The following is a 22,048-nucleotide window of genomic DNA, read 5'->3' as shown; positions in this document are numbered from 1 at the left end:
TGACAACATGTCACAACTGTCCTTAGATCTTACAATCTAATCCCTGCCATCATGTTACAACTGTCCTCAGAGTTAACAAACGAATCCCTGCCATCATGTCATAACTTTCCTCAGAGTTTACAATCTAATCCCTGCCATCATGTCACAACTTTCCTCAGAGTTTACAATCTAATCCCTGCCATCATGTCACAACTTTCCTTAGAGTTTACAATCTAATTCCTGCCGTTATAATAGTGCTACCATCTAATTGCATTAGTTGTTCCACTGTGGCTGCATTATGCAAGAGTTTACTTCCCTTCCAAGCCCTGCCTACTAACACCAGCTACCATTCATGGGCATTTGTTTCAATGAAAGGGTAGGAATACACTGATTGTCCAAAAAAAATAAAGTGAAGTAAAAAAGGTCACACTTCAACCGTTTATTGGTCTGCCTTTAGCTTTAAATGTGTCATGCATACAATGTGGCATTGTATCAATGAGCTTTTGCAATGTCACAACACTTATTTATAACTAGTGTTGTATTAATTTTTTTGTCAGATCTTGAAGAGATGATGGGAGGGTTGGATTACTGTGCAAATTATTATCCAACACATTCCAAAGATTCTCAATGGGGTTTAGGTCTGGACTCTATAGTGGCCAATCCATATGTGAAAATAATGTATCATGCTCCCGAACCACTCTTTCACAATTTTAGCAAGGATAATCCTGGCACTGTCATCTTGGAATACAGTATACCTGTGCCATCAGGGGAGAATAAATTCCCTGAGGAAATAACCTGGTCATTCAGTATATTCAGGTAGTCAGCTGACCTCATTCTTTGGGACACATACTCATCCATACAGTAATTATCCAATGAGATACTCTTACCTACATATTTGCTTTGTTAAATCCAGATGGTGACCTTTGTTTTTAGACAGGCAGTAAACGCTTCCACTCTACCACTGGTCATCCAAGACACGATACAAAACATCATTTCAGCCACTTGGACTGGCAGGAACTAGAGAAACACTGCTCAATATTGAAGCTGAGTTTTTAATGAAATATAAATTCAAGCATATGATAAATATAGTCTATAGTGTACACCACTGGGATATTACAGCAGTGCATGATTGAACCTGAAGCAGAATATTACGTATTGCTGATTACTGGTTATAAATTTGCACCATAGATTAGAAAATGCATACGGAGGCTATTATTTGTAAGAGGGGGTAGCCATGGCGATGGGGGTAGCCAGCAGGGTACAGTGGGTGGGGTGCTCCTACACATGCCTAAAGAAAAAAAATGCAAACCTACTTAGCAACCAGCAGAGGCTAGTAAAAAGTTTATTTTATGCTGGTTTGTTGTGCCCGCACCAAAATACGATCTATCTTCTACTTAACTTCTATTCTACATGTCAATTCAGTATCTTTGCAGTCTTTCTAAAAACATTTCTGTCAATGGACATTTTGTCTTTCTTGAATATCAAATTTTTCTTTCACCTTTTATTTTTTTTATTTAATCTTAAAGTGTACCTGTGAAGGAGAAAAAGTTGTCTTTATACGTACCTGGGGCTTCTTCCAGTCCCTGTAGTCTTACAACTCTATCGGTCTCCTCCCGGTCCCCTCCGTTGTGGTGCTGTCAGCCCCGTTAAGTCTGCGACTGGCTCAGTCGTTCACTACTGCGATTACCCTGTCCTGGCTACTCACCTACCTTCTCCATGGCGGTCCCATGATCGAGAGCATTCTATGCATACACAGTGTATATCAAGATACACTGCCCAGGTGCCATGAACAAGGAGGTGCACAGTCGGGACTGCACATGCACAGAAGAGGACTTTAACGGGGCTGACAACAGCACAACGAAGGGAGCCCAGAGGACACCTATGGAGCGGGAAGATTACGGGGGGACTAGGTGAACTCCCAGGTAAGTAAAAAACAACTTTCTCCCCCCACTTCTCAGGTTTACTTTCAATGTAATCTTCATTAACATTTTCAACAGTGTAAAACATGTATCCAATTTATCGTAACTTAAACAAGCACCTTAGTGACATATAGCTGAATATAGTAAATTATTCAGGATACCCACTTTTACATTAATTATCCGTGTTTCATCATCAGAAACACTTCCTATAGCTATATATTGCTGTATATTGGTATGTAACTATCAGTGATGTTAAGCCTAGGCGCATGCAGGTGCATGTAAATCAGAGTGAGGAAAGATGGGAAGACACTGACTAAATAACATATAAATTACTGTAGGTGCATTAAACAAATCTTCAAAATGCTTGCCCGATCTGTGTGAGGCAAATGTGTGAATATAGGCAAAAAAATGGTCCTAAAGTCAGAGTGTATTCACAAACAGGGCACGAAAAAAAAAAAAACAGGCATTTTTAGCATTATTCACAGAGGGACAATTCAAAATGTCTTACACAGGTTTGGCATTTTGAGGCATTTTGAAGCAATGAGCTTTCATTTTTTTCTTCTAGACCTTCCTTCCCTTTCATAAACAGATACCAGACTGGTCAGAAATTCAAGGATATGAACGGTTTCTCTCATCAGCAGATGAAGTGCAATATGTGTTTCCTTTCACAGCTGTAAATTCTTCTACGGCTGTGATAAGGCCAGTCAGTCACTGAAAACAGATACCAGAGGTGAAACAGCTTATCTTTTCAACAGGTACTGAGATACATGTTACTGCTCTGGCAGAAGGCCTCCACAGCTGTAATATTAGTTGTAAATGTTCCAAGACTGTGGAAAGAATCTCACTAAAATATGTATGCAGAATCTCAGGAAACAGCTGGAACAGCATTTTACAGGGGACTGTGCCTAAAAATCAGGAATATGATGTTATTGAGGCTTCTTTGTAGTGCCTAGTTTTCTTTAAATCCTGAACAATGAAAATGGAACGAAACTGGCAACCAAAACTATTTACTGTCCATAAGTATCAATCACCAGCTACTGAATACTCCTTGCTTCAGCAGAGGATAATGAATTTGCAACACAGCTCTCTGTCACTTCCATGGCTTACTGTTCCTGTCATCCTGGTCCCCTCATACAGATACAGCAATTAATTACTCAATGCTAGAGGATGTAATACAAGGGGAGACATTACTTATAGGGGTACATAGAATGTCAAGACTGTAATGATCTTCCTTCCTGCTGTCCTTGAATTTGCTGATTTGCACATCTGCAGCTTAAACATATGGTGGCAACTTTGCTGTACAGAGGCATAAATGATTAACAGCCAATTAGTGCTGACTGTGTGTTCCACTTTGCAAAATGCAGTATATGATGTTTTCGTAAAAAAATATATCCTACAAAAGGTTGGACAACATGTTTCTTAAGAGACATTCCTCCGGAAATACCAGCATTCATTGCTGTAAGGGTATCAGAGTGGGAGCTGGTATGAATACTAGAGTACAGAATAAAAAGAAGGGAAAGAAAGAGAGAGAAAGAGGGAACAGTGAGTGTCAATTGAACTTCCATGCCCCGCTCTTCCATATGTTGTTACAGGAAAGATCATTGGCTTCTCAATGAAGCCATGATCTTTCCTTATAGACACGTTGATTGGCTCCGGGAACGCTTGTTCCCTTTCAACAATCGCGGACCTCGGAGTCCCGGCGGGTGGTGCGCGCGTGTGCATGGCGACATCAGTGGCGATTGTAGGTTTAAAGAGAATCTGTATTGTTAAAATCGCACAAAAGTAAACATACCGGTGCGTTAGGGGACATCTCCTATTCCCCTCTGTCACAATTTTGCCGCTCCCCGCCGCATTAAAAGTAGTCAAAAACTGTTTTAAAAACTTTGTTTATAAACAAACAAAATGCCCACCAAAACAGGAAGTAGGTTGATGTACAGTATGTCCACACATAGAAAATACATCCATACACAAGCAGGCTGCATACAGCCTTCCTTTTGAATCTCAAGATATCATTTGTGTGTTTACCTTCTTCCCCCTGCAGCTCTCATCCACTGAATACTAGTGACAGACTGATCGTTTCTTCCTGCAGACAGCTCTGCCCTGTCTGTAATTCCTCAGTATATGTCAGCCAGCTCCTTTCACAGCCTAACAGAGGAGGATTTTTATCCAGCTCTCTTCTCTCACTGATATCAGGGAGCAGAGACGCTGCTGGCCTATGTGAATAACACACACACGGGAGTGTGCATAGAGGGGCCTGGAGGGGGGGAGTGCATAACAGATCAGCACGGAAGAGTTGGCAGCCTTCCAGACACAGGGCGACAAGTCCGACAGGGGAAAGATACATTGATTTATTACAGAGACGGTGATAGTAGAAAGTGCTGCAGTAAACCAGAGCACATTAGAATAGGTTTAGGAACTTGTAGGAAAAAAGGATGACATTTTTGTTACAGAGTATCTTTAAAACATCCTTTAAGATGATGTTTAATGTTAAGAGGGACAAACTGGATGTTTTTAAACTACTAGCAGTTGAATACTGGTTAATTAGTTTTTTTAATTGGCCCACTATGGAGGCAGCAATATAATAATGAAGAAACTTAGAGGCCCACTGAAGGTGTCATTATGGTGCAGCTTTGCCTGTTATGAATTGTGATTTGTCCCATTATTTGCCTGTACTCTTCCACTATTAGCTTCCACAAAGGCTGTACTTTCTCCTGCAGATCTAAGAACTGGAAACAGACCAGTCTGCTGTAAGATGTTTCTGCACTATAACAGCTATATATTTTATCATGATAAAAGAGACTCTGTAGTGACGATAAACTAATGCAACTACCCACAGCACTTTGTATGGCACAAATTTCACTTATAGTAATTGCCATTGGTTACCTGATTCATATTAGTATAGTGACCCAAGGACGGGGAGTGATGTCCAAATATGTGCGTAGAGTGGTGGAGCTTGCCATTGCAGCTCAAGATCCAGTAGCCATGATGATTACTGGATTTGCATGGAGCATGCACCCAAAGGCTACTCCATTATGCTAACCTGGTTCAGGCAACTTTCAGTCAGCATTGACTGTAAGCACTGTCAGTGCCTTACATAGGGCTATGTGTAACTGGGGCGCCCACCAGGGGAGGTGATGTGGTAAAAAGTGGGTGTGAACAAACGGGTGTCACAATTAAAAGGTAGCATGAGTTATAACCTCCAAACATAAATTAGCAGTGTTCCCTAAAAAACAAAAATAGGCAGCATAACCCCCACCAAAAAAAACATACATTTCTCCCGTAAGGGGATCCTCTGCCTACATAGTAAATAGTTGGATAAAGAAATCCCTCCAAAATAATTACACATAATGACTCTTAAAAAAAAACCATAAAAAGTTAGCATACCCAGTGCCCTCTTAAGATGAATAAGCCTCATATCGGAAGTCAACATGGCAGCCTCCATTACTCTATAATAACAGCTGCACATTAAAGACCAGCACCAGACTAAAATATTTGCTCAATGTAAATAGAGCAGGGTAGGTTTGGAATCTCTATCAACACACACCATACAATCTTGGTTGTTCAATCTTACCACTTTCATGTATTATAAGAGCTTATCCAATCAATCATTCAAGGTATTTTCAATCTGTTGGCCCTTATACTACATAGATTTGGTAAATCTGTACAACCAAGATTGTATGGTGTGTGTTGAGCTTTAGACTTTAAAGTGAACCAAGCACAATTTTAGCACCAAGGGCTTCTCAATAGCACATTAACCACTTCAGCCCACAGTGTTGTTAACTTTATGCATCCGAGCAACTTTCACCTCCCATTCATTCGCCAATAACTTTATTACTACTTACCATACTGAAATGATCTATATCTTGTTCTTTCCATCACCATTTAGGCTTTATTTGGGTGTTACATTTTGCTAAGAATTATTTTTATTCTAAATCCATTTTAACAGGAAGATTAACTAAGAAATGGATAAAATTCATTATTTCTCAGTTGTTGGACATTATAGTTTGAAATTAATACATGCTACCATAATTAAAACCCATGTATTTTATTTGCCCATTTGGCCCGCTTATTACACCATTTAAATTATGTCCCTATTACAATGTATGGCGCTGATATTTCATTTGGAAATAAAGGTGAATTTTTAAAAATTGCGTCCATCACTATTTACAAGCCTATAATTTAAAAAATTATATTAATATATTGTTTTTTTTCTTTAAATTGTAATTTATTTATTTTTATTTGTTTTTTATTAAACATGTTGTTTGGGTAATTTTTGGTGTGGGAGGTAAACAACTAATTTTAAATTTAATTTAATGTATTTATTTAATAAAAAATGGATGTGGGTATAGTTTTACTATGTGGCCACAAGATGGCCACAGTGAAAAAGTCCTGGTGGAAGCGATCGATCTCGCTTCCAGGAACTAGAAAGAAGAAGGGAAACTGTTTTTTTATGATAAGAGGCCGTCGTTTTTTCTGCGGGGGACTTCGATCGATGAATGGGAATTATATTCCCATTTATTGATCAGTGGGCTAATGGCAGGTGACGGGACCGCACTGGAGCGCGCCTCAGGCAGCCGCAGCAACACAGCCTATCTGGATGAACATATTCGTCCAGATAGGCTCAAGTGGTTAAATATGCATGGCAACAATGTGGGTCATTAATAAAAAAAAAAGTTCAATGTTACCTCTTCTTTTTACATTTAAGATTTTAGCAGAGGGTTTTATTACCCTACTTCTGAGGCCTGCCCAACCACAGAAGTTTCAGTCAGATAAGGACTGAAGTAATTATTTTATTGCACACATTAGCAGAGAGCAAACAAAAGCTTTCATCGGGGGTTAGACGGGACACTGTGTTTCAAAGAGTTTAGAGAAGTTACAGATGCTATCTTCACATCTTCCGCTGGATAAATACTGTGCAGCTAGGAGGGGAGGGGGAACATGGCAGCTCCTGTAGATATTAGAAACCAGTAAAAAAAAGTGGCGCTTGGTTCCCTTTAAGGGTTGCCTGGTACATTCTAAGGGAAAATCCCATTCACTTACTACCTCTTTTTAATAGGTGTCACAAAGGACAGGAAGTAAGGGAAAATCTGTTCCTCAAGGCACATCTGCAACACTAATATAAACTTTTCATTCTTGAAAGAGTAAATGTAGAACTCTTTGACATATGGGCACAGCTATGACCATAGCAGCGGTTACGGGCCATGGTCCATGGGGTCTGTGTTTCCCAACCCAATTATCTGCTTTTTCTATTCTTTTTTTTATGTATTGTGTTCTCCACTTTCAGCTACTGATGAATTGTACGTAAGCTGCCAGAGAGGAGTGGTAGATTTATGTACTATGTTGGAATGGGAAATCAATCAGTACATATGCAGGGACAACAGGAAAGCTGCAAATATATGATGGCTGATTAAGCAGGAGATCCTGTGTCTGCCTGCAGTAGAGCATATATCCAATCACAGGATTACATAGAAGAGGTACGAGGACTTCCACCAGTGTACAAATCACATTGCTTTTACAGCAAACCTGAACTGACAATACATTTATGAAATATTTTTATTTGTATGTGTAGCAGCAGCAGCACCAAAAAAAATAACCTTTCTGCAGTTTCATATTCCTATGATCTGTTTAAGGGGTTACATTTTAACTCTGATGTCTGCACAGCAGGCATTTCAGAGTGATTAACAATCTATTTCATTCAGCTATTGACAAAAATAAATAATGAACTTTATAAATTTTTTTTTTAGCTTTCTTTTGTTTTGTTTTGCTTCTGTTTACTCTTTCAGGAGAGAACTCTTCATTTGACTTGCTGCTTAATTTGCACACAGATAACACCGGTGTCTAACTCTTTTAATGGCAGAATAATAAAAAGTAGACATAGGCACGTTGTGAGTAGGTCTAGTACTGCATGTACCCATGCTTGCCTCATGATGTCTCATTCAGGTAAACTTTAACACAACTTCCCAGCAGGTGTTGCAGCACTGAGTAATATTGGGAAGGAGAAGTGGTGATCATATGTCCGTGTGACTGTAGGGTGCATGCTTGAGGGCTGATTGTACATCACTGATGTTCAGTTATATCAAGATTGAAGATTGAAGGGAGGATCATTTAAGTGTGCCTGAACCCATCATCCCATATTTTATGCTTTTCTGAGGTGGCTCATGATTTGTAGTTTAGACGCTTTGGCAGGGTTTTTTTTCTGGTGTCGACAACCAGGTAAGTGCAGTTTCACTGAGGAGAAATGTATTTAGCAGGAACACAGCATTTGCCATAATCCATACTATTCTCTTCATAACTAAAAAAAAGTATTTGACCAGAGCTGGGTTTCAGCTGCAGGCATTCAAAGTAGCACAAAGGCCTTATTGTGATTGGTCATTTTTAAAGTTTTGGAAATCTGCAGAGTAATTTGGGCAGAGCTTGAACATCCAGTTTATGTGTAAAGTACATGTATTCTGACCCCACTTAGCCACCCAAGACTATTGATGGGTTCAGGGGGTATTTGCACTCATTGCACTCAAAATTCACACATTTTAAATGTTAGAGAATTATATATCATATATTTATTTATTTTAAGTATTTATATACAAACTAGTACACGATTAGGTCATAGTACTCAGAAATGTACATGTGACAAGGTGTACTCTCACCCATAGCAGACGGTACCTGGCAATCACAGGCTTTTTTAAAGTGGTGCATACCGAAATACTGTTGATAAACACTTTTTAAAAAATGTACAGAACTTTTCCTGGTAAGAAATTTTATAGTGAACTTATTAGCCTGAAATGACTGGTAACATAAGACGAGACTGCACTGCAACTCATAATAGCAATAGTGAACCTTTCTTCAACAGATATCAGTGCTGCAGATAAAGGCTGGCAGAGGGGTTCCTGACCAGGTACGTTAAAAGCAATTTGACATCAGCTAATTAAAGGGCTTATATGCAGATAAAAGATGCTCTGCTTTTGAATGTGTACAAACATATCTAACTGAAGCTGAACTTATAAGTTACACTTACCCACAATAGCCCCACAGTGTTCCAGATTTAACCACACATTTTAGTTTGCACAAGACCACAGAGAGCTAACTATTACCTGAGTGCCAAGCAGCATATGGTCAGGTACAGACAGGGCCGGGCCGAGGCAGAGGTGAGAGAGTGCGTGGTGTAGGAGGGGGCGCACAACTCACTCAGCTATCATTCCCCTATTGTGCTTGAAGCAGAGAGAAATAAGAGAAATAAGAAAAGGGGACACATGGCAGTGACTGCAAGCCAGATAACTAGAGATTAAGGTTTTGGGGGCCCTGGGGCACCTTTTAATCTAATAGCAATCAGTGTGTGATAGCTGGGGTAGGAGGGATGAAGGGGCCCACTTTAGTGTCTCACCCTAGAGTGCTGGAGGACCTTACCCTGGCTATGGGTACAGAGATCATTAATGAGATGCAAAAAAATCTGATGCTAACATGTGCAAACTGCATGCAGCTTGGAATCGGGCCAATCAAATGCTGGCTATACATATTACAATACATTTATAGATAAAAAAAATCATGGCCGGTTCTAGACTTTTTTTTTGCTGCCTAAGGCAAGCTTGTGAGGATGCACCCCCCTCCCCGATTTGTAATGATCGCACAGCACCTACAATTTCCTCCCCCCTCCTCACTCACTGTCATACTCCTCACACAGCACAACAAGCTGCTTTTCCCCTATGATGACCTCTTCACCTCACTCTCCTCTTGCTTCTCCTTCCACTCTGACTGGATGCTGTTAGTGTAAACACAGTACAAACATGCTGCCCCGTAATCTCTGCGCCTGATGCAGATGTTTCACCTTGCATCATGAGAGAATCGACCCTGGATAAAATTAGCATTAAGTAAAAACTAAGAATATTCAGTTTATTGCCATATTTTTTATGGAATGGAATTCAATCATATTATTGGATAGAAAATTAATTTTTGAATTCTTTTATGTTCTCTAGTGATTGTTTAAAAAAATAGTTTACATGAAAGATTTCACCATAATGAAATTGCGTTTGGCCGGCATAATGTACATCCTGTCCCTTAGCACTGCAGAAACACACAAGCTTGGGATGCAAACTCCACCGCGCTCAAAAATCAAAGCATGCCCCCATTTTCACAGAGTTTTTTGTGCTAGCCTACTTGAGGTGTCCCAGTGGGAAACCTCATAGGGAAATTCCGCTTGTGTGATGGGTTGCTATTTCAACCTTTGTCCAGTGACAGCACACTCTAGAACTTTAAGATACATTATTGTCATAATCACTCCGCCCACACTATTAGCCAAATTAGAACACTTCATGGTGTAGAGGGTGCTGTGATTGGAGAACTGTTACCTATAAGGTTTCTTCATATGGTCACCTCAAGTACACTAGCGACAAGCTCTTAACCTGTCTCACTGCAGTGATCGGGTAACTTGCTGGTTGCTATGAGCAAATCCCATTTGCACATCCAGTCCAATCTTTTACCCTGCTTTACTGAACTAAGTACCACCAAGCTAGGCTTGAATGGCAGAATAATACTGCCCTGCCAAAACAAAAAGGAGGCAAGTACATGAAAGCTGATATTTAAGCAGTAGCCTTAAATGATTTACCGGTATGCTATGTCTGCTGTTTACTCAATTTCTTAAAATTCCACTGAAACTGAGTAAGAATCTTAACATCATATCAGTGGGACTTAATAAAACTTTCTTGAAGACAGCTAATGAGTTACAAGCCAAAACTGGACTTGCTTCCTTTTGCCTTGGCAGGGTAGAATACTTAATGAATAATTTTAGTTATAGTTAAAGATTTCACTGTTTGGCTCACAGCCTAACGTATCACCTTTGCTACCTACATAATATGATTGTACCTACCTTATTTTTTATCACTAAATTGGCAGTCATGGCACTGCTAAAGGCTGACACTTTCTGGTCCTATTCTCCAGATGTAAGAGGCAGGCTCTCTGATGGTCTACTGCATGTGCCTCCAGCAGCTCTGCCAAGGTCAGTGGCAGCCTGAGTTACTAGCTATGATCCTGGTGCTCTTCTTTCAGAACCCGAAAACGGACCACGGGGTAGTGGTGTGGAAAGGTAACATGACCGCCACTTCAAAGCATCAAAAAGGGGAGATTTTTGTTTTTATTTTATTTAGAGACTACATTTTATTTGGGCTGAGAGTTTGAATAAGAAAAGGCTCATTAAACTATGACTGCCAAGTACCCAGCAAGCTCATGGTGAATCCTAGAAGTGTGTAAGGGGCTAAAAATGACCAAAAAGCCCTCTTACTAGAAATGCTATGTAAATCAGAATTTTCCCTTCTTAAGACAGAAGGTATTTGCAATTATTTAGGTTGGAGTGAGCTCTGAGGTCTCCCACAAGGCATCACTGCTGAATATGCATCACCCATTTCTCGTTCCCCAAAGCTAAGCACACCTCCAGAACCACTGATATGCAAATGATGTGTCAACTTGTGCCTAAAATTTGTCTTTCAAAGAAACCTGTATTTTAAAAAAAAAAATGCTAGCCAGCCTGTTGTGCTAATTCTTTTTTCTTTAACAGTAATTCTGAATAAATGAACCAGAACAAGTATGCAGATCAGGTAATTTGACTTCACGTTGACTCTACTAGAAAACCCAAAATATAGGGTGGCAGCCAGGTAACTGGCAGCATCATGTAAAAGGAAATAGAGATGTGGCCATCATATTCCTCTCATTTCAGGTTTACTTTAAATGGATGTTCTGGCCCTCTGGAAGAATTTAGATGCGAGGAAATGGTGGGAGTTTCTTACAGTGGTAAATGGAGTGGTACCTGAGAGATGTCTTCATCTAAATCAAAGTGAAGCCCCTTTTTAATTCAAAGCATGGCAGTGCTGGCATTTCATCCAGGGACAATGCAACCCACCTTTCCGCAGTTTTTTAGAATTTTCATCAATCCAAAAAAAGAGGTTGGCAAACTCGCAGTCACATATCCAGGGGTTCCCCTCCAGGCGGACTGTCCGTAGAGACGGGAGGGACTCCAGCACAGCCACATTCAAACTTTGCAAATTATTATCGTTGAGTTCCAGCACTTGGAGAGCTTCCAAGTTCTCAAAGGCATCTTCATGCACCTCTGAAAGGTTATTGTTCCCCAGGCTCAGCTTGATAAGTCTGTCTGCTGATTTAAAAATCCCGGCATCCAGCTGGGTAAGGTTGTTGTAACTTAAATCCAGAAAGACCAGTCTGGTGGAGGTGCTGAAGGTGCCCTCTTCCAAGGAGGTCAAAGAGTTGTTCCGCAGATCCAGGTAAACCAGGTCGGCATAGAACAGAAAGAGGTCCGCCGGGATCGACTGGATGTGGTTGTTGGCGGCCAAGAGTTTCCGTATATCCAGGGGAAAGAGGTTGGGAAGGCTGGGAAGTCCTTGATCCCGGCAATCTATGGTGTGATAGTCCACACAGATGCAGACAGAAGGGCATAGAAGACTTAGAGGTAACATGATCAATAGGCAGAGGCAGAAGAGAGGTGAGATATAGCAGAGGAAGCATGGCAGCATTGTAGAGGATTTAAAGCAGAGGGGGATACTACGAGAGAGACATTGTGCTCAGCTGTAATGCCCGGTACTTGTGTGCCTGTGTGTGTGTGAGAATGTATCCTAGAGATCACATAACATCATAGATCAGATGGCACAGACTTGGGGGAGGGGAAACAAACAGGGGAATGTTCTATGCTTGGAAAATATAGCTCCGCTATTGTCAGCACGGGCTACACTAAGCACAGCCACTGCCTCCATCCCGCTGCACGGATCTGCTCCTGGAAGGAAAAGAAGGGTGCAAAAATCAATTAAGGAAAAAGACTCAGCTGGTCTGCTATTGTGGGGAAGAGTGTGTTCATCTTCATCACCTGTAGCTCGGGAACAGCTGTCACCTAATCTGCATACAGAGAGGACAGGAGACTACACAGTCTCCATACTATTGCAGAACATCTTGAGCACAAATCCCTCAGCTCAGTACACATAGAGAACACCACCTCATCCAGTTCTACATTCATTAAAAATATAGGTTAAATCCCTATTGTAGAATATTCTCCGGTCTTGTTTAGGCACTCAGTGGCAGAGCTTGCTTTCATCTGCATACTGCATAAGCTCATTAATTTGAGGTTAAAGGAATAATGTTTATAGTACTAAGTTGTAGCCATCTCCTTCGGAACAGGCTTCAAGAACTGCAGGCTGTGAGTTTTTCAGAAAAGTAGTTTGTGCCCTGCCCCAAACAAAGCCAAGCAGCAGCAATAACTCTACATACAGTGCCTGCTGTTAACTCCTTCAGCTGGGATGTTGCAGATCAAAATTTTAAAGACATGAATTTTAGCTGGAGAAGTCTTGTTCTACACAAAAAGTTTCATGTGGGCGTCAGATGTTATATTTACATCTTAGTCTGTAATTGATATTTAAAGGACACTTGAAGTGAGAGGGCTATTGAGGCTGTCATATTTTTTTATTTTTAACAATATTAGTAGCCTGATCTCATTGGCTGCAGTAGTGTCTGAATCACACACCTGAAACAAGCATACAGGTAATCTAGTCAGACTTTATTCAGAACACCTGATCTGCATGCTTTTTAGGGTCTATGGCTAAAACTATCAGAGGCTGAGGATCAGCAGGGCAGTCAGGCATATTCCTCTCACTTCAGGTGTCCTTTAGGGCCCGTTCAGATCAGAAATGCGGATGGCCATGCGTGTGAAACGCGTGCGGACCGCAACGCGTACGAACGCATGGCCATCCGCGTTTGTGTGCGTTGCGTGGCTGATCCCATCACTGAAAAGTGAATGGGACAGCCACGCGTTTTTGCAAAATCTGCGTGCAGCATGCGTTCCCGGACCGCACAGGTCCGGAACGCATGCAGTGTGAACATCAGACATTGCACTCTATGCAATGTCTGATGTCGTGCGTATCGGCCACCTGCACGCGTTTCCAAAACGCGGCTGGAAACGCGTGCAGTGTGAACGGGCCCTAAACCTCCTGAGCGTTACGCCGTTCAGGAGGTTTTGTTACTTTTTGCCCGGATAATAAAATAATTGTCTCAAATGACTGTAAACCCTTTAGCTAGCACTAGGCTAGCTAGTAAAGGTGTCCGGCACCCCCTGATCCCCGTTACTCCCCATTTATACATTACCCAGCCGGGATTCAGCGATTGGTGCAGCCTCCCCAGACAGCTCCGGTCTTCACTATGGGGAGGATCGCACATGACGTCATAACATCGCCGACGTCATGCGCAAACCCGATCCTCCCCATAGACAGACCGGAGCTGTGCAGGGAGGATGCGCGATCGCTGGATCCAGGGAGGAGGGGTAATGTATAAACAGGGGGATTGCAGGGAATCCGGGGGGGCCCGACACCTTTAGTGCTAGCTAAAGGGTTTACAGTCATTTGAGACAATTATTTCATTATGGGGGACTCCTGGGGCCAGAGAGCTGTATGCCCGACACAGTGTTCGGCATACCGCTAAGGAGGTTAAAGCAAACCCCCCTAGTGACCAGGCTATATTTTACAAATCAGTACACTGCAGCTTTAACAGTTTTCTGCACGGCCATAAAGCGGAAAATTGAATACTCACCTAACGGTAATTTTCCTTTCCCGATGCATCCATGGCAGCACTACGGGTATTGGCCCCACCCCCCAATACCCCACAGGACAATTAACTATAAAGGTGTTACTGACCCTCCCACTCCTGTCTTGTAACTAGTACCTCACCGAACAGTGGGTGGGTCCCTCGTGCTGCCATGGATGCATCGGGAAAGGAAAATTACCGTTAGGTGAGTATTCAATTTTCCGCTTTCCCTTTGCCTCCATGGCAGCACTACGGGACTTAACTAGAACAAAAGAGACGGGAGGGCAACTGGAGCAGGTAAAACTAGATTACAAGTTTAATTATTTACTTATCAAATGACAGAGGATGCATTACAGGAAGATAACACTGCTCTTCCAAACTCTAGACTAGTCAAAGTAGAAGTATCAACTTGATAATGTCTAATGAAGGTGTTAATAGTACTCCAATTGGCGGCCTGACATATTTTGGCCGCTGAAACGTTGGCGTGAGCTGCCCATGATGCTGCGACACCTCTGGTCGAGTGTGCATTTATATCGTCTGGCGGTTCCATGTTTTTAGCTTTATAGGCATCCCGGATGGTTCTGGTCAGCCAGGAGGCAATGGTTCTTGAAGAAGCAGCCTCTCCCCTTCTGTATCCTGCTGGCACTATAAAGAGTCTATCTGACTTCCTAATATCCTCTGTAGCCGTGATGTAATCTTTAAGTGATCTAGCCACGTCCAGTGGGTGTGTCGTTAGTGAATTTTCCTCACTAAATATAGGTAGTGACCATTCCTGATTGATATGAAGAAAAGTAGGGACTTTTGGTAAGAACCCCTGAACTGGCCTTATCTGAACCCTGTCTGGAAAAAAAGTTAAATAGGGTTCCTTATGGCTCAAGGCGTGTAATTCAGATACTCTCCTAGCCGAAGTTATCGCGACCAGGAAGACTACCTTCAAGGTTTTAAACCATAATGAACCTTCCTGTATTGGTTCAAATGGGGCTCCGGATAAATATTGTAGGACTAAAGGGAGGTCCCATTTCGGAAAGATAGGCCTTGAAGGTGGACGAATTCTCATCACTCCCGCCACAAACTGTTTGATTAGAGGGTCAAAGGCCCATTTATGACCTGAAAGGGCGGAGATCGCAGAAATCTGCACTTTAATTGAGTGGAAGGAAAGTCCTTTGTCTATTCCGGACTGTAGAAAGGCTAAGACCTGATGTACTGGTGGTTGTGTAGGATCGAATTTGTTTGAGTTTGCGAATTCTAGGAAAATCTTCCAGATTCTATGATAAGTTAGGTTAGTAGTTGATTTCCTTGACTTCAGTAGGGTGGAAATCACTGAGTCTGAACATCCTAACGCTTGTAGTCTCCTCCTCTCAACTTCCATGCCGTCAGCTTGAGGCGAGCTGGATTGGGATGTAGTATTGGCCCCTGTGAAAGTAGTGTTCTGGTGACCGGGATTGGTAGAGGTTGGTCCGTTGTCATTTGTTGAATCATTGAGAACCACGGTCGTTTGGGCCACCAAGGGAGGATTGCTATTAATGTTACTGATTCCGACATTAGTCGTCTGAGAAGTCTGAGGATTAGGGGAATGGGAGGAAAAACGTACCCCGTCCGAAAAGTCCATTGTGCTGTCAACGCATCGCATGCTTCCGCATCTTTCTCGGGATACCGACTGATGTATCGTGGGCATTTCCGGTTCTTCTTGGTAGCCATCAAGTCCAGATCTGGTATCTGCCAATGGGCGCATATCGTTCTGAATGCAGCTTCCTCCAATTCCCATTCGTTGTTTGAAAGAGGTGTTCTGCTGAGAAAATCTGGGACTAAGTTCGTGTACCCCGGAATGTAAACTGCCGTCAAGGATTCCACTATTGGCATTACTAGCCTGAAGATTAAGTCCGCTTCCTCCATGAGAGAGTGACTGTGTGAGCCCCCTTGATTCTGGACGTAGGCTACTGCCGTCTTGTTGTCCATTTTTAATACAACTGGCTTCCCCACTATCAGATCTTGAAAGTGACTGAGTGCGCAGAAGGCGGCCCTCATCTCCAGCTTGTTGGCAGGCCAGTCCTTCATAAATGGGGTCCAAGTCCCCTGTATAACTTGAGTGCCGCAGACTGCTCCCCAACCTTTCGTACTGGCATCCGTACTGATCACCAAAGGTTGTCTCGGATGTAACGGTAGACTCTTTTCCAGATTCTCTGTCATTAGCCACCAGTTCAGTTGTCTCTTCATAAGAGGAGTCACTGCTATAGTCTGGAACAAGTCCTCTCCATTCCATTGGGCTAAAAATCCGGCCTGTAGGCTTCTGAGGTGCCAGTGTGACCATGGGATCATGGGTATCGTGGATGACATGGTACCCAGGACCTGAAGGCAAGTTCTTGCTTGTGTCCGAGATGAAAGGAGTAATTGAAGTATTCTCCCCTGTATGATCGGGATTTTCTCTCGGGGAAGACAAACTTAGTTGCTCTCCGTCTTGAACCTGGCCCCCAGATAGACAAGATCTTGTGTTGGTTGGAGATGACTTTTTGCATAGTTGATTAACCATCCAAATTTTAGTAAGGTGTTTATTAAAATCTCTCTGTGCATTAGGCACTCCTCGGCCGTATCTGCCAACAGTAAGATATCGTCCAGATAATGATGTGTTCGAACTCTCTGGAGTCTCACGATCGCTATTATTTCTAGTAGTAGTTTCGAAAAAGTCCTGGGGGCTGTACATATGCCGAAAGGCAGGCACACGAATTGGAAGTGTAGTTCTCCCACTGAAAATCTGAGGTATCTTTGAAGACTCTTCTGTATTGGGACATGCAGATATGCGTCTTCTAAGTCGATTGAAAGCATGAAATCGTGAGGTTTTACTGCCATGATTATGGTGTTTAATGACTCCATTTTGAATTTTTCGAGACTGATGTAGGAGTTGAGTTTCTTCAGATCTAAAACCGGGCGCAGATCGCCCGTTTTTTTCTGCACAAAGAAGAGCTTGGAGTAAAAGCCCTGATACCTTTCCGAAGGGGGAACTGACACTATAGCTTGCTTGATTATTAAGTCTTGTAGATATTTCTGTAGAATGTCTATCCTTTCCTGTGAGGACGGGATCTTTGTTGGTATAAAGTAGTCCCCTGGAGGATTTTCTTTGAATGTCCAAAAGTGGCCCGAGGTTATTGTTCTGAGAATCCAGGGTGACTTTATGTTTTGTCTCCAGATGTTGCTGAAGGTACTTAGCCTGCTCCCTACTGGGCCCTCTTGGACGGTCGTTTTGTCAAAAAGATTTTTTATTGCTATGCGTAGGCTGAGGTGCTCTTTGTTTCGACATTTTATTGCCTGATGCTTGCGTTGATTGCCAATTATTGCGGAAGTTACGTCCCGGTCGATAGGATCTAGCGTTCCTATACCTTGAGGTTTGAGGCTTTGCTTGTGAATAGTTGCCTTGCTTCTTGGGGCGTCTGTCTTGTGGTAGTAGACCTGACTTTCCCCCGGTAACCCTATTTATTGCCGTGTCTAATTTTTCTCCGAAAAGTGCCTTGCCATCATATGGGATTTTGCACCATAATTGGCGAGATGTAGGGTCGGCCGACCAGGATTTCAACCATAAGGCCCTTTTTCCTGTAACTGAATATAGCATGGATCTTGCTGTACCGCGAACCACATCAATTGCTGCTTCTCCCACGAAGTCTGCCGAAACCTTAAGATCCTCTAGCTTCATAATTAGCTCCTCCTTATTCATATCGTCAAGGATTGCCTGCTCAATCCTGTCTACCCATACTCTAATAGCCTTCCCAACAGTTGTAAGAGCTATGGCGGGCCTGCAGGCACCACCTGCTGATGTATATATTTTCTTGTAATCTTGATCCATTTTCCGATCTAGTGAATTGATGAAGCTGACTGAATCTTCGATAGGCAGTGTGACGTGTTTCGCTAGTCTAGTTACAGCTGCATCCACACTAGGGGCAGTGTCCAGTAATGTTGTCTGGGGTTGCGGTAGAGGATACAACTTCGTGAGCCTGTTGCCCAAGGGAGGCTTCTTTTCAACTTTCTGCCACTCCTCTTGAATAATATTCATTATTTCATCCATAACAGGAAAAGTAAGCTTTGTTTTGTCCAAGTGCTTATAATAGGTCTTTTTAGGCTTTTTCCTAGTCGTCTCCTCTTCCTCATCAGAGTCTTCCCATTCCAGAGCTTCCCGTATAGCTTTAATGAAAGGCTCCACTAATGTAAAATCGAAACCTAAGTCAACGTCCTCTGCCGCAGGTTTAGCTGCGGAAGTTGAAGGTTGGTCCTGCAAGGGATGAGTCGGTAGGCTAGCCATGTAATTGTTGACTGACTCTTGCACTGCTTTTTGTATGACGTCTGTGACGTCAATCGGATCCGACGAGGGCTCTTTCCCAATCTCCTGGAAACACTTGGCACACACCATTTTTCCGGGCATCACCGCTTTACCACATGCCCAGCAGAGTTTCATAGGGGACGCCGTGCAGCGCACGCTTACTCCGGCCGAGACCTAAGAAGAAAAAGGGAGGAAAGGATGCCCGCGCCAGCCACCCGTGAGAGCGGCAAGTGATAGTAAGTGCCTCCGATAACCCACCACTCGTTTAGTGCGGACCATTGGGGAATGAGGAGGCATAAAAAACGAACCCCCAAGATCAGCAGAACGGGGTCCCCACCAGCCAGTCTGATTTACAGACCTATGAGGTGGCATCGCACAGGGGAGGCAGACTGTGCGGATGGCTACCTGATGCAGCCGGTAAGGGGAAAAAATAAAAGTAATCTGCAGGAATCTCCTGCGACAGTCCTGTGAGGTGAGGGACAGGAAAAAAAGACAGGAGTGGGAGGGTCAGTAACACCTTTATAGTTAATTGTCCTGTGGGGTATTGGGGGGTGGGGCCAATACCCGTAGTGCTGCCATGGAGGCATAGGGAAAACTTGCTACCTCCTTTTCTTGCCACCAACAGAGCTTTCTGTTGGTGGCATCTGATTGCTGCTGCCATTAGTATTTTTTTTTTATTAATTTAATTGTTATTGAATTTTTATAAAAATAAATGCTATTTCCTTTTAAATTACTTCCTCCCACCTCCTCTCTTTCCCCCCGACAGCCAATGATAGCGGTTGCCTCTCATAGGCATCAGCCTATGAGAGAGAGTGCTTTGTGAGTAGAGATGGCCCGAACGGTTCACCGGCGAACGGTTCCCGGCGAACTTCTGGGGGTTCGCGATCGCGGAGAACTTTTGCGGAAGTTCGGTTCGCCCCCATAATGCACCATTAGGGTCAACTTTGACCCTCTACATCACAGTCAGCAGGCACATTGTAGCCAATCAGACTACACTCCCTCCTGGAGCCACTCCCACCCTAATAAAAGGCAGGCATCGCCGGCCATTTTACTCACTCGTGTGCCTGCAGTAAATAGAGAAGGGACAGCTGCTGCTGCTGTTGCTGCTGCAGACTCTCATAGGGAAAGATTAGTAAGGCTCTTGTAGGCTTCTTAGCTTGCTCCTGGCTGATTCTTATTGCTAAAATAGCACCCCACAACAACTCTTTTGAGAGCTAATCTTGTGATCTATTTTTTTTTCTGTGTGTCCCACTGACACTTGTGTTTCATAGACGGCCTTGATAATTCATACTGTGTGTGCCACTGCCAGGCCCAGCACATTTAGTGACTACATGTGTGTGTGACAGGTGCATATTATAATACCCATTACTGCATATATCTACCTACCTGTTGTTCACAGTGCACCCACCCACCTACCTATGTGAGTTGAGTGCACGCAGTGTCACTGTGCCTGTCCGCTACCTGTCTGTGTGTGACAGGTGCACATTGTAATACCCATTACTGCATATACCTACCTACCTGTTGTTCACAGTGCACCCACCTACCTATGTGAGTGGTGCGCACGCAGTGTCACTGTGCCTGTCCACTACCTGTCTGTGTGTGACAGGTGCACCTTGTAATACCCATCACTGCATATACCTACCTACCTGTTGTTCACAGTGCACCCACGCACCTACCTACGTGAGTTGAGCGCACACAGTGTCACTGTGCCTGTCTGCTACCTGTCTGTGTGTGACAGGTGCACATTGTAATACCCATCACTGCATATACCTACCTACCTGTTGTTCACAGTGCACCCACCTACCTACGTAAATTAAGCGCACGCAGTGTCACTGTGCCTGTCCGCTACCTGTCTGTGTGTGACAGGTGCACATTTTAATACCCACCACTGCATATACTTACCTGTTGTTCACAGTGCACCCACCTACCTACGTGAGCGCACGCAGTGTCACTGTGCCTGTCCGCTACCTGTCTGTGTGTGACAGGTGCACATTGTAATATTCATCACTGCATATACCCTACGCTAATAGGCTTCTTAGCTTGCTCCTTGCTGATTCTTATTGCTAAAATAGCACCCCACAACAGCTCTTTTGAGAGCTAATCTTGTTCTTGTGATCTATTTTTTTTTTCTGTGTGTCCCACTGACACTTGTATTGCATAGACAGCCTTGATAATTCATACTGTGTGTATGCCACTGCCAGGCCCTGCACATTCAGTGACTACCTGTGTGTCTGACAGGTGCACATTGTAATACCCATTACTGCATATACAGTACCTACCAACCTGTTGTTCACAGTGCACCCACTGCATATACCTACCTGTGCCTGTCCGCTACCTGTCTCTGTGTGACAGGTGCACATTGTAATACCCATCACTGCATATACCTACCTGCCTGTTGTTCACAGTGCACCCACCTACCTACATGAGTGCACGCAGTGTCACTGTGCCTGTCCGCTACCTGTCTGTGTGTGACAGGTGCACATTGTAATACCCATCACTGCATATACCTACCTACCTGTTGTTCACTTCAGTGCACCCACCTACCTACGTGAGTGCACGCAGTGTCACTGTGCCTGTCCGCTACCTGTCTGTGTGTGACAGGTGCACATTGTAATACCCATCACTGCATATACCTACCTGTTGTTCACTTCAGTGCACCCACCTACCTATGTGAGCGCACGCAGTGTCACTGTGCCTATCCGCTACCTGTCTGTGTGTGACAGGTGCACATTGTAATACCCATCACTGCATATACCTACCTGTTGTGTTCAGTGCACCCACCTCATCACTGCATATACCTACCTGTTGTGTTCAGTGCACCCACCTACCTACGTGAGTGCATGCAGTGTGATAGAGTTCGTGCGTAAAGCGGTGGATCAAGCTGTGGAGGAGCGTGAAGAGGAACAGTCATGGCAGGAACAGTTGTGGGAACAATTTACATCAGAATCAGATGTTTCCTCAACACCTGCGGCAGCACAGAGGAGGGAGGAGGAGGAAGAGTCATGTGGGGAAGAGGAGTCAAACTCGGATGATGAGGAAGGTGTTTCTTTGGAGGAGGAGGCAGCGGCAGAAGAACAACCACAGCAGGCGTCGCAGGGGGCTTGTGCTGCTCGACGTTCCCGTGGTATTGTTCGTGGCTGGGGGAGGAGGAGGACTTACCTGACGTCACTGAGGAAAAGCAAGAGGAGATGGATAGTACGTCTGCATCCAACTTTGTGCAGATGTTGTCTTTCATGCTGTCCAGCCTGTTGAGGGACCCCCGTATAAAAAAACTCAAGGGGAATGA

At 43.4% G+C, this 22,048-nt stretch overlaps 1 protein-coding gene across 1 annotated transcript in view; it reads right to left on the bottom strand.

Moving 5' to 3' along the window:
- The window catches only part of LRRC38 (leucine rich repeat containing 38), a 90,818-nt gene extending 78,323 nt beyond the window's left edge, over nucleotides 1–12,495 (bottom strand). The window contains exon 1 of the mRNA XM_068240461.1: nucleotides 11,782–12,495. Within this exon, the coding sequence (XP_068096562.1) occupies nucleotides 11,782–12,409 (628 nt within the window). The 5' untranslated portion in view covers nucleotides 12,410–12,495. The remainder of the gene's footprint in view (nucleotides 1–11,781) is intronic.
- Nucleotides 12,496–22,048: the final 9,553 nt, after the last annotated feature.

The sequence above is a fragment of the Hyperolius riggenbachi genome, chromosome 6 (assembly GCF_040937935.1).
Source record: "Hyperolius riggenbachi isolate aHypRig1 chromosome 6, aHypRig1.pri, whole genome shotgun sequence".
Taxonomy (NCBI): Eukaryota; Metazoa; Chordata; class Amphibia; order Anura; family Hyperoliidae; genus Hyperolius; species Hyperolius riggenbachi.
The sequence above is the reverse complement of the archived record's forward strand: the minus strand, read 5'-3'. Positions and strand labels throughout refer to the sequence as shown.